Genomic DNA, 13,822 nt, shown 5'->3' on the forward strand with positions numbered 1-13,822 from the left:
CTATGGCTTCTGGAAGTTTAATTACAGGAAAGCATGGAAAATCCCAAATAGTTTTGTCCCTTAACTTGAAAGTTTTAAAGAATTACTAGCAAGAATCTGAGAAACAGGTAAGTGAAGACTTATACTTGGAACTTTTTCTCTGAATTACTACCTTTTCCTTAAACATTTTCCCCTCCAAGAGGGTTTCAGTGATTTCCATATCACCATGTTTCATTACTATTATGTTAGTGTTGCATCTAGTTTTATACTCCCAGTTCTCTACAATTTGGATGAAGCACCATCATTTTTGCCTTCTGAAAAACTTCGTATAATTATGTTCTGTCCTCTTGTTTTATGAGATGTCCTCTTCAGAAATTGTCCTGTTCTGTTTTCCATGTTATTAAAAAACAATTTTTTTAATGTTTATTTTTAAGAGAGAGAGAGAGACAGACAGAGTGTGAGCAGGGGGCGGGCAGAGAGAGGGAGACACAGAATCTGAAGCAGGCTCCATTCTCCGAGATGTCAGCACAGAGCTTGACGTGGGGCTTGAATCCATCAACCATGAGATAGATCATGACCTGAGCCAAAGTCTGATGCTCTGCTCAACTGACTGAGCTACCCAGGTGCTCCCATTTTATTTTCATTAAAAAATTTTTAGGGTTTATTTATTTTGAGAGAGAGAGAGACAGAGAGAGAGAGAGGGAGAGAATGAAAGCAGGGGAGGGGCAGAGACAGAGAGGGAGAGAATCTGCATTGTCAGCGCAGAGCCCGATGCAGGGCTCAATCTCATGAACCATGCGATCATGATGTGAGGCAGATGCTTAACCAACTGAGTCACCTGGGTGCCCTTCTGTTTTCCATTTTAAATGAAACTTTCTACATGAATATGCTTTCTATTTAAGAAAAATTAAACTTGCTTCCATCCATTTTTAAATCATAACTGTAACTTAAATTTATTGAAATGATTTTATAATTTTGTAATTTATACACCATAACTTTTAAGTTCTTCTAAATGATGGGAAGGAAAACTGTCAATTGACAGTACATTTGTATTTATTTGAATATGAATTAGTGTGCAGTGGAAAATAATTATTCTAATTACTATCACATTTTGTAAAATACTCCTTAAATTTTGTTAAATTGTTAAATTTTATTTAAAAAGTTCCTTTTTAATTTGTTAAAGTTCCTGTGTTTTTAACCGAAATTTAATTAATTTTTAGGGAAAAGGTAGGTTAACAACGTAGCACTAACATACAAAGAATCCGGTGGGTTCAGCTTGAACAAGGTGCTATAGCACAGACTAGTGGGAAAACTTAGTAATTGCAGAAATTATTATTATCATTTCCTTAATCTTGCTGGGTATACCTGCTGTTGTTAAGAGTTGTCCTAAAAAAATTACTTAGAAAAATTTAAGCTTAAAATGTAGTAATGAATTAAAATGAGGTTTGAAAGTCAAATAAATATTTATTATGAAGGCAACAATGACCTATTCTGATACCATCAGTATACAACGAAAAGCTTCTTAATGATTACTTTGATAACCACTTCCCTAGTTTTTCGATATAACATTGAGTTTAGAACAGAGTTTATAAAATAAATCACATGCTTTGATGAAAAGAAAAATAAAAACAATATTTCAAAATATGTATAGCTAATTGGTTACCTTTGATATGATTGACTCCTTTACTCGCAAGCCTCCATAAAAACCCCTGAAAGTAAGCTATCTTATATTTAAAAAAAAAAAAACATTTTTATGAAAATGCAATAACTGATTCACAGTTATCACATATATTTATGTTAAATATATGTTTACTTTCAGTGTGATTATAAATATCAGTAAATATTTTTACTAGTCCAACTAACCTTAATTGATTACTAGTCTGACATTCCTTCCTATGCATCCCCATCGCCTCCGCCTGCTTTTCCCCCCCTGCTTTTCTACTATGAAGTATTTCAAGGGAAATCTGGGTGGCTCAGTAGGTTACGCACCTGACTCTTAATTTTGGCTCAGGTCATCATCTAATGGTTTGGGAGTTCGAGCCCCTCAACCGGCTCTGTGTTGAGGATGCGGAGCCTGTTTGGGATTCATTCTTTCTCGCTCCCTCTCTCACTGCCCCTACCCAGCTCTCTCTCTCTCTAAATAACTAAACTTAAAAAAATAAAGAAACATTTCAAAAATGTCAAGAAATTTAGAGAATAATACCAACCCTATACAAATCTTAATATTTAGCTATATTTGTTTATATTTTTCTTGTTTTTAGAGCTAGAGCAATTGTCTTCAATACTTATGATTCCACCCATGTTTTTATTTGTATGGTTTAACTTGATACACATATACTGCTAATCCATAGATTGTGTTATTTGGCAAGGTTTTTAGTGTTATATTATGGATCATACTGTGTATATTTTTCTGAAGCTTGTTTTATTTAATCTATATTTAGAATTATCTCAAAATTTAGATCCATCAAAACCCAATTCATTCATTTTGACTGCTGAATAGAATTCTTCTGCATGAACATATTACACTTTATTCTTTGCCATGTTGATTTAGGTTATCTAAATTTTCCTAATAGAAGTAGTGCTCAGTGTACGTACCTGTTCATGTCTTCTTGTGCATGCTTGAGAATTTCTCTGGGGTAGATATAAGATTTCTGGGTTACCGAGTGTATAGATAGCCGTTTTCAGTTTCACTACATAGGGCAGAATGGTTTCCCAAACTGGTTGAAATAATTTAGACTTTTGAGCACATTTTTTTTTAATGTTTTTACTTATTATTGAGACACAGAGCAGGGAAGGGGCAGAGAGAGAGAGAGAGAGAGAGAGAGACAGAATCTGAAGGAGCCTCCAGGCTCTTAGCTGTCAGCACAGAGTCCATTGCAGGACTTGGACTCATGAACCACGAGATCATGACCTGAGCCAAAATCAGACACTTAACCTACTGAGCCACCCAAGTGCCCTGAGGGGATGTTTTTGAGTATTGCTTCCTCTGCTTCCTCTTCAGCGTTTGGTATTGTCAGACTTCTAAATGTTGCCCAACTGATGGAAGTGAAATAGTAACTCATTGTTTTAAATTTGCATTTTCTGAGGTTAAGCACCCTTTTTAAAAATTTTTTTTTAATGTTTTATTTATTTTTGAGAGAGAGATAGAGACAGCATGAGCAGGGTAGGGTCAGAGACAGAGGGAGACACAGAATCCAAAGACTAGCTCCAGGCTCTGAGCTAGCTGTCAGCACAGAGCCCAGTGTGGGGCTCAAACCCGCGAACTGTGAGATCATGACCTGAGCTGAAGCCGGATGCTTAACCGACTGAGCCGCCCAGCCGCCCCGGTTAAGCACCTTTTTATTTTGTTATTGTTTAATTGGGTTTCTCTGTGGAATTGCATATTCATTCCTTGACCTAGTCTACTGTGATGTTTGTCTCTTTCTTACAGAATATGGAAACTTTCCATATTTTCTGAATGCATACCCTTTGTTAACTGTATACATTGCAATAAAACCTCTTCCAGATTGTGGTTTCTCTTTTTACTTTATCATATTATTTTACTCTTCAAAAGTAAACATTTTAATATTATTTAATAAATTTAATATTATTTAATAAAATAAATAGAATTTATCTTTTTTAATTTTTAATTTTTAGTTAGCTTCCATCATCTCATACAGATACAATAAAAAGAAGAGGGGAAAAAATTCTTCCTGTGGTGAGAACTCTAAGGATCTACTCTTTTAATAACTTTCCTATGTATAATATACCCGGTGTTGATTGTAGCACTAACATTGTACATTACATCCCTAGTACTTATCTTCTACCTGGAAGTTAGTACATTTGACCCCCTTTCCATTCAGACCGCCCCTGGTAACCACAACTCTGGTCTCTTTTCTATGAGTTTAATCTCTTTTCTCTTAATTTAATTTATTTCTGTGTACATTTATAAGCTAAAACTCTCAATGCAGAAACAAAGATCTTTGTATAAAAGTTACGTTTGCTTTAACAGAAAGATGTTAAAAGTTAAGATTTATATTAGGGCATAAAACACACCAGTATAATATGTAAAGAGAAAAAATAGAGTTGAGGTAAAGTAGGAGTAAAGGTTTAAATTTAGGCAGGGTTGTAGAGCTCACTATAATTTTTAATTCTCTAATATCTCTGAGGCTTTAAGTGTGAGTTAAACTGTGTTTTTTTTCCCTTAGTTGGGTGTTTTGTTTGGATACATAGTACAGATAATCTAAAATTTGAGTAATACTGATGGTATGGTGATAGAATCATTGTATTTTGAACTTAAGTGTCTTTCATCTTCACTACCATTTCCTCTCTTTTAATTAATATTTGGCATCTCTAATTGCCAAAGCCTGAGATGGACCCCTCAGATTATGGGTATTATAAAGCTGTTGAAATTGCTACTCGATTATCTGATTGTCTTAGTTTTCTAACTTAATTGGTTACTTCTTGCAGGGTCGCGGAAATACATACTCATATGATCCAACCACCTCAGTTCTATAATTCAATAGGTTGAAACCAGTTTTTGTTTCATTTGGTAACTCTTTTGGGGGAACACTCAAAAAGTGAATGAGTGTCTTAATACTTATGATAACTGTTCTCAGTTTTCTTTTTTTTCAAAGGAAGTAGCTTACTACTCACGTTCTGTGTATAGCCTGCGGAAGCTCTACACAGGTAGAAGTGCCCCCGCCCCTGCCCCCAGCAGTTGCACAGATTGTTCTTTTTGACTAAACTAGCTCTGTTCTCTAGTTTCTGATGTTTGCCTCAGGCCCTCCTACTCTTGATGTTTGCCGCTTTTTTTTGTTGTTGTTGTTGTTACTGGCTTCAGTTACTTTTGCTGTAAAATTCATCACTTTTAAAATCGTTCAAATAACATCAACTCTGGGCAGTATAGGCTATTGTCACATTCCCTGGGGGCCACCTTGCCAGGTCCAGGCTCCTTTTCTATCTCTTCCAGCCTCCCTTCCCACAACTGCCCAGAACAGAGGAGATTAGCTATTTTATTAGAAACCTGAAGCTCCTAGGACTTCTCTCTTTGCATGTGGATCTGGTCCACACTTTGTACTTAGGCAGTTATTAATCTCTGAACATAGCTGGCAATGTACAAATCGTGGTATAATAGGCATATTATATTTGAAGTGCCTCCCACTTTGGATTATTTTTATCTTTTTTCTTTTTGTCATTAAGGCAATGGATGGGGTAAGAGAAGCTACAAAATGGGAACCCTGAACCTCGTTACTTCAAGCCTAAAGGTAGATGGGGACAGTGTTAGATATGCAGAAAAGGGAAGTCAAGGAAAAGCCAGCCCCTTTTACCCTTGTGCATTGTGGGGAAGGAGAAAGAAGACAGAGGTGAGGCCGCTAGATGATCAGAGGTATGTTCTAATCTCTTCTTTAAAGGCTTTGACCTAGGAGGAGGATGCATCTTGGTTAAAAGAAGGGCAGCTGTACCCTTCTTTATGTTTGAGGTTCTTGGAAGAGATTACCTTTCAGGAGGCTCTAGCACCCGCCTGGGGCATAGCTACTTCAGAGTGAATTCAGCAGCACTTCATGGTTAAGAAAGGGCCAGCATTAACTTTCCAGAACTATCCTTAGTTCCAGTATGGCATGGAGGACACAGAAGTAGTTGTTGTGTCCCTGTCATGACACTCCCCCCGTTCTGAGGGATGGGAGATACAGGGTGAGATGACATTGTAGAAGAGGCTGCAGAGAGATAGCTTGAGCCTTGCCCAGGTAGAGGATTATTTGGGGAAACTAAGGGGAGTCAGCGGTGCCTTGGGAGCTGAAGTGAGATCAAGTCAATGGTGAAGCACAATCCTGTCTAAATTGAAAATAACCAGACTATGAATTGGATGAGCTGGAGATTTCAGCGATAGAACACCTAGACACTTTTTGGAAAACAGCAGGAAAAGGGGTAGAAATATCAGAAATAGAGAATTTATCCAAAGGAGCTATTTAATAGACTAAAATTACAAGGATGGCTTCTTTTAAAAATGAGTTGGTATGCTGTTGAGGAAAACCAGACAAGAAGTAAAGAAACAAGCTATGTGTCTTTGCAAGGAATTTTTCAAAGTGACAACAATTGGTAATAGAGAAAAGTTTGCAACAGCTAAGATCTGGAGATGTTTCAGGTTAAAATTTCTTCTGTCCTGCTGCTATCTGTTGAGAGACTAGCAGAAGACACCATAAGTTTTTTTTAACTTCAGCCTGCAAGTGTGGCTGTAGCTAGAGAGGCCATGCTTGTAGTTCATGGGGGAATATGGGAAAGTCTTGCTGTTTGTCTTGGGGTATCAGATGAAGCAAAGTTTCTGATTTTTGTTTTGTAATCCAGAAGCCTGTGATATAGGGAGTATGTATTTGAAAACTTGAACCCTCTATGACATGCCCAGTACTTCAGCTTTCCAAATCCACCATGACAGTGCTGGGGGCGGGGCTTGTAGACTAGTAGGCACCAATTCCACCGAATTCTTTTAGGACACAGAGACCCTATGGGATCTGGTGATGGGAGCACTTCAGGGTAATGCTGTGATTGAGCCTCTCTGGACTTCCAGGACTCTTGCAGATCTTTTCTGAATCCGTGTTGTTTTTTCAAACACAGCCTGAGTCAGGGGAGAAGAAGGCATCAGAGGGATCTATGGTGTGAATGCATTCCTTCTGTAGCATTTATCACCATTGTAGAAATGGTGTAGAAATACAGAAACAATATTTGTGAAATTACTTGTTTTGCTTATTGTCTCCCCCATGACACTTTAAATTCTACAGGAAAGTCTGTGTCTGTTGAACTGAATTTCCCAGTGCTTAGCGTAGTGTCTGGCATATACTAGGCATTTAGTGAATACTGTATGAATGAGTGAAAAATTAATGCATTAGTGTTAATAGTTATTTGCCTATCTATAAGTAAATTGGAATTTTATGGTCTGAATTAATTTATATGATAAAGTACCACTTCATTCAAGTTTATTTACTAATACCAAATGTAGTATTAATCTTTTAGTAGAATATAGTAGGAACATTATATTCAGTAGTGTGCTGATAAATGTTAACAGCTGGTTTTCTGTAAGAAAAAGCCCTGGTTTGTGGCATTTTCCAATTTCTGTTGTCTAAATACACCTACCACGGCTGATTTCAAGCTAACCCACATGACTTTGTTGAACGTGGAGTTGGGAAGAAATGTGCATAACTGGTTCTTTTGACTCAGTGAATGCTGGTTCCGGAATGCCACTGAAGTGCTTTCCAGTGCGAGTTTAGTCATGCCTTGTTCTTTACGCACAGAGACAGCACTGGCGATACACATTCACTATAACCCATAGTCTACAAACGATTTTCAGTTATGGTAATGCTATCAGTCATAAAGGATCAACTCAAAAAGTTTCTGTAGCTTAATACTATTAAAGGTTGTTTCTTATCTGTGTGAAGTCATTGCTATGGCTGGTCAGCAGAGGGCTCTCTTTCATTTGTTTATTCAGGTTCCTGGGCTCCTTTTTTTGTGGCTCCTTTATCCCCTAGGGTCTTGAATGGGGAGCATGATGGTGGTATCTGAGAGTTTTTTAACGGTCAGGGGAATGGCACACATCTTTATACAAATGATCAAATGGCCAGAACATAGTCATAGGGCCATGGCCATCCATAACTACAAGGGAGAGTGAGAAATGCAGTATTCTAAGGGGAAAAAAAGAAATAAATTTGTTAGGCAGAATCAGTTTTCTAGTCATGTGATAGATTAAGGCCTGTCAATTTATATTCTCTTACTAACACACACATTTGTAAGCAGGCTGGCAGTGATTAGAAGTAGAGTCTAGTAGATTCTTTTATCTGTACAGAGTTAGCTGGATCTTAACAGCTTGGCCCATAGTCAAACCAATAATCCTTACTTTCCTTAAATTACTGTATTATTTATTATCCTTGGAAATTACAGGGGTTTTCAGAGCTTCAAATTCTGTTAAGTTTTTATATACACTAGGCATAATTTCATTTTGTTTTCTTTGGATATTTAGTTTAGCTATTGATTTTATTATTTTTATAATCTTATTTTATTTTTTAAATTAAAACAATATTTTAGAGAGAGATAGCATGAGCAGGGCAGAGGGGTAGAGAAAGAGAGAGAATCCTAAGCAGGCTCCATGCTCAGTGCGGAGCTCAGCGCAGAGCTCAATCCCATGAGCCTGGGATCATGACCTGAGCTGAAATCAAGAGTTGGTCACTCAACCAACTGAGCCACCCAGAAGCCCCTATTTTTATAATTTTAAAGACACATTTCATTTTTCTTAGTTTTTTTCTCCCTTTCAAACCCACTAAAGATATTTGTGGAATGGGACATATGATAATAAGTGGCATATTTGGGTCATTAGAGAGTATTCCATTTCTTAATATTGCTATATTTGAAAAATTAGGCATATCTAGAAATGAAGGTAATAATGTCTTATAATTTTGAATTCTATATGTCTTTGTATTCTCAGGGCTTCGGTGTTTTTGATATTTGTGAAGAGCCACAAAACTAATAGGCCCTAACCATGACTATTTACAAGCATATATATTACTAAGATATTTTTAACAGCCTTCATCATATGATACACTTGCTGATTAACTTAATTGGTTAAAGGGTTTCATTAAAAAAAGCCCTGTGACTTTATTCCCCAATTAGTTTAATTTTGTTTCATAGGTACATAACTTACCTCTAATAGACATTAATAATTTTATAACCAGTTAAAAGTCCCATATGCATATATGTATGTGTTTGTGAGATGGAGTCCTGTATGCTCAGTTTATAAGTTAAGTTGTTATGTGTGTGAAGAGCTTCAAGTGAAAGTGTCAGCCTCTGTACTAGTCCAAGTGAGTGGATTTGTTTACTGAACTTTTAATAAACTATTAATCCAAGAATGAGAGGAGATAGTAATAGAAAAGAAGAGAGTGAATTGGGTATTAGGTAAAAGGCGAAAGATTTATACAATCTGAAGAGAAACCAGAGTGTGAGAGTGAACTGGGTATTAGGATATGAGACTACTGAGAGCTGGCAGTTTAGGAGGGGACATAGTGTATAGTCAGAAAAGTAGCCTCCAATGTGGGTGTCCCAGGAGTAGAGGGAGAGGAGGAATGCAGAGAGAGCCTCTAACAGGAATCCAACATCATCCTTCATGCATTATGCTTGTTTATTTTATATTAGTATAAATATATTTATATTTTTATATATATATAAATATATATATTTATTTATATATTGCAGTATTGCAGAGCTGCAATACTGACATTTGTCACAAGATGGCATCAAAAGCCTGAAGATTTTGGTTGAAATTTGAGTAATGGAGATATTTCATGAATATTCAAAACAAAAGAAATATGTATTATGAGGTATTTTTTAAAAATTTTGAGTGAGATTTTGGTATTTTCTTATCAAAAATACTTTCTTACTTATAAAAATATTATTGACATTATTGATGACTTATTCCTTTGGAAATAAGTGAAACATATCTTAGTGTATTAATATCAAATATCTTATTATCTTTCCCCAAGCAAGATTTAAAAAAAAATTTAAGTTAGCAAGCGTTTAGAAGGTCTTATTGTCCTGTGACTGTTAGTGTCTCTTTATGCAAATAGAAGATATAAATCCTGCCCCCAATGAGCTTTGAATTTAGTTGGGGAAAAAAGGAATGTATACACAGTTCAAAGAGATAACAAAATAATAAAGAATGATTAAGTACAATGCATGCATAGATTATACAAGCAATATGAACAAGAATAAGGGTAATTAAACAAAAATTGCAAATGGCATTTTACAGAAACATCCTTATATCAGCTGAAAACACCATACCGAATCTTCCTTTAACTGCGATTATCTATCTACTCTGATTACAAGTTATTTAAACTATAAAGAAGTGTTTAGCAATCTTGAGAGCTGTGTAAGTTTCAGTTTTGACACAAACATCATAAAATACTCACTTGAAATATGAACTCACCTTTTATCTCATGAATATATAATTTTATTTAATATATATTAAATATAAATAATAAAATATATTTTACATATATTTTATTACTAGTTGTGACATTCTTAGATTCCTGGAGTCTGACAAACATATCTATGTAGATATCTATATCTACACTTGAGATCAAGTGTAGGATGGTGGTTACCAGGGGAGGGAGAGAGGGAGAAAGGGATTTGCTGTTGAATAGATTTTGAGTTTTGCAAAATGAACAAGTTTTGAAGGTATATTTCACAGCTATGTGACTATACTTAGTACACTGACTATGCACTTAAAAATGGTTACAATGGTATTTTTTTAATAATAAGAAAAAAACAAGTGTCCTTCTATAAATTGAGCAACTAATAGGTTTTTATTGAGGATCAACAATGTTCCTAGCTTTATTTTAGTCATTACGAGCTACTTCAAAGAAATGAATGCCCCTTTAAGAAGCTTATAATATAGTTAATTGATGATAGATTAGCCCCATTACCAATAGGTAGGTAATCTACTGGAAGCCTAAAAATCTATGAAGCATTGTGCTAGACATTTTATATAAATTATTTCCAACCTTCAGTTTGCAAAACAATATAGGAAAATGAGTTTTATCATCCCTAATTCTCTATCTTTTCATTAAGGAAGCTAAGTTTTATAGACAGGAAGGTTTAGTACCTTGTTCAAGGTTGCAAAGTTTCCAATCTTGGAGTTGGTATTTAAACCCAAGTCTGTCTAGCCTCAAAATTCTTTTTGTCTATACTACGCCATGCCCCTAATTTAAATAAAAAGTAATTAAAGAATACAGATAAACAGCTAGTAATTGGCACTCTAGTTTGGTATTTCTGCTGTCAGCTAACATTGTTTCATTATAATTTTTCTGATGAAATTAAAAGAAAGGGTCTGTGATAGAATTAATGTTAGCAGTTAGTCTGGATTACATTTTAACCTGAGAAAGGGTAACCATATACTTTTTTTGTTGGCTTGAACTGTCTCTCTTTTTATTTCTAACTTTTGGAAACACTAATCTTTTTCCCTGTGTATTCGTGTGCAGGTTATGTGGGTATGTAATTTGTGCCGAAAACAACAAGAAATCCTCACTAAATCAGGAGCATGGTTTTATAATTGTGGATCTAATACATCACAGCAACCTGATCAAAAGGTTCTCCGAGGACTGCGGAACGAGGAGGCGCCTCAGGAGAAGAAGGCAAAACTGCACGAGCAGGCCCAGTTCCAAGGACCCTCAGGTGACTTATCTGTACCTGCAGTGGAGAAAAGTCGATCTCATGGGCTCACAAGACAGGATTCTATTAAAAATGGGTCAGGAGTGAAGCACCAAATTGCCAGTGACATAGCTTCAGACAGGTAAACATTTTGTTTAATCTTTAGGTAAACATTATTTTTAATCTTCATTCCAAACAGAAGTACAAATACTTTGAAATGTTTAGGCAACGAGTTGTCTAAATGTCATGTAAATGTCCATGTGTTTTATATGAATGCTGAAAGTGATGTTTAGGACTTGAGCTATTAGAGGTTTCAACAATCTTAGGTTTGATGAGGGAGTATTAGGTTATCTGATGTTTCAGAATAAAGAAATGAATTAAACTGAGGCTGGATAGAAGGTTATTGGCATAGGACAGACAGACTGGGATAAGAGCAATGGGAATGAAGAAGAGACAGTTTTAAGACATTTTAGAGAGGTTGGATGGAACAGACTAACTAGAAGTGGGAGATAAGAGAATGGGGAAAATTACTGATGTCTCTAGAATTTCTACGCTGGGCTGAAGGAAGAGGTAGTTTTCCAAGCGAAAGAGTTTTCGACGAAAGGGTTTCATGAGTTTGCTGTATCTGTGGGCTAATTGGGATCAATTCTATTGGCTTCTTCATGTTCAAAATATTAGACTTTTATACATAGTATTTATGGTTCTATATTTCCTACCTTTGAAAGGGGAGAATGAACAATTTTTATGGGAAGATTGCTTTTCTATATCATTCCCATTTGAATTGGAAATTGAAAAAATTATTTAATATATCTGGTTTATACTATTTTTGTTGTCCAGAAGTGGCACATAAATTTCTGTGTGAATACGCACAAAATTATGCATTTGTGAGAAAACAAATCTAAAATTATACTAATAGTATGTTGGGTTCTGAGCATTCATTTATCACAGGTAAGATAACTGGGAGTCACTTTATATTGTGGCTCAAGTTGTCATCCTGATGTGCTGCTGTGTCTTGTGAGACTAATAAAATGATGGCTTCACTAGTTCGTTTGAAAACTAGCAAAAGTCAAACAAGGTAATCCTGTCTTTGGGGAAAACAGTGGTGGTTTCATGGCTGAAATACTATGAACATGTCTCAGTGTAAAATCTCAGAAACCCAAGACTTTTAAGTTTAGAGGACCATCTTAGTTTGATTCAGGTCCACCTTAAGCAGACAAAGTAGTTTATTTGGAAGGCAACTCCAGGCACCACCTATAAGGGAGTGAGCAATGATCCAGTTAAGAGAAAAAACACAATACTGCACATTCAATGGCAGTTTGCCTTTTTTGGCAAACGTGTCTTAATTTTACCAGGATTTCTGGGAGACAGGATAGAATGGCCTCAGAGGTACCGTACCTAACGGGCAAGGAGATTGAAGTATTTATAAACCTTATCTTTCCTTTGTTATCGGTCTAGGGTTGTTCTTGGAGGGTGTTAACTCTTTGGAACTCATGCTCCAAACAGGTTCCTTTGGCCTGAGAAAGCACTTAGGCAGAGACAGTAAGAAGATTGTGCTATGTAGGGATTGGTAAACGATGAGGCAGTGTGGATTGGGACAGTGGCAGTGTCTGTTATACAAGGACTTCAGAAATCAATAAAGTCTGTAAAATGGCAACTATAATGGTCATGGTATATGAACGTGGATGAAAAAATAGATGATAACTAATGGAGATATTTTCAATGATGAATGAATGACTAAGTCCAATGAATAGTGAGAGTGACATATTCTGCAGACTAGATAGATGCAGGAGATAGTCTCCTTTGGAGTTTACAAAGATAGTTTTAGGAAGAATAAAGGGAAATACTAAAACACTGGATTACATAAAAGAAGATTAAGGTTTGGAATGTATATATCATCAGAAGTTGTAAATGTTAAAAATAAATCCAGTAAGTTTATGAGTGATTAATTCATTTTTGTAAGGAAGATAGAAACACATACGTCTCTAATCTTTGATGGAGGTGGTGATGAGAACAAAGATATCTCTTTCAATATTATCTCTCAACTCTTCTTTCATTGGCCTGAAGGAACAGTAGAATCTGATTTATTGTGGGGAAACTAGATACATTAGTTCTTTTTTTTTTTCTTTCCTTCTCTTTTGCCTGGTGACTTTGGGTTCCATTACTAGTAAATGTGTACCTTAATGACTGAAAGAATCCTGTCATATGCTTTTCTGAACATCAGGTAAGTGGAGCCAGTAGCTCCTTTTGTTGATAAGAATTCCTTTAGTCAGGGAAGAAGTTAGAGCTTAATATCAGATTTAGTAGTTATGTCTAGAATATAGAATTGGTTATAGTTGTAAAAGCTTTTATTTGGAAAATACTCTCTTCTCAAGAATAATTCCATTCCCCTTATTATAAGCAAAAAAAGAGCGTCTGTTTTATCATTATTAAACTCAGATTCTACAGCAATTTGTTTTGTTAGGTGTGTTATCTATGAACCTAGTGAATTCTTTCCCCTAGGGCATGGGGTGGGTTATGGGTCAGCAAACTACGCCCCCAGGCCAAACCTGGTTTGCAACCTGTTTTTTTGTTTTGTTTTGTTTTGTTTTGTTTTGTTTTTTGTTTTGTAAATAAAGATTTACTGGAACACAGCCATACCTTTTCATTTACTTTTTGTTTATGACTATTTTCAGCTATA

General features: G+C 35.7%; 1 protein-coding gene across 20 annotated transcripts in view; it reads left to right on the plus strand.

The window, feature by feature from the left end:
- Positions 1 to 13,822, plus strand: part of RIMS2 (regulating synaptic membrane exocytosis 2) — a 599,820-nt gene that overhangs the window by 168,434 nt on the left and 417,564 nt on the right. For all 20 annotated transcript variants that reach the window (XM_039233796.1, XM_039233785.1, XM_039233791.1 and 17 more), the window contains one exon: positions 10,977 to 11,287. In XM_039233796.1, coding sequence (XP_039089727.1) covers positions 10,977 to 11,287 — 311 coding nt within the window. The remainder of the gene's footprint in view (positions 1 to 10,976; positions 11,288 to 13,822) is intronic.

Source organism: Hyaena hyaena, unplaced genomic scaffold (genome assembly GCF_003009895.1).
Source record: "Hyaena hyaena isolate Hyena2069 unplaced genomic scaffold, ASM300989v1 scaffold_79, whole genome shotgun sequence".
In the NCBI taxonomy this organism is placed as follows: Eukaryota; Metazoa; Chordata; class Mammalia; order Carnivora; family Hyaenidae; genus Hyaena; species Hyaena hyaena.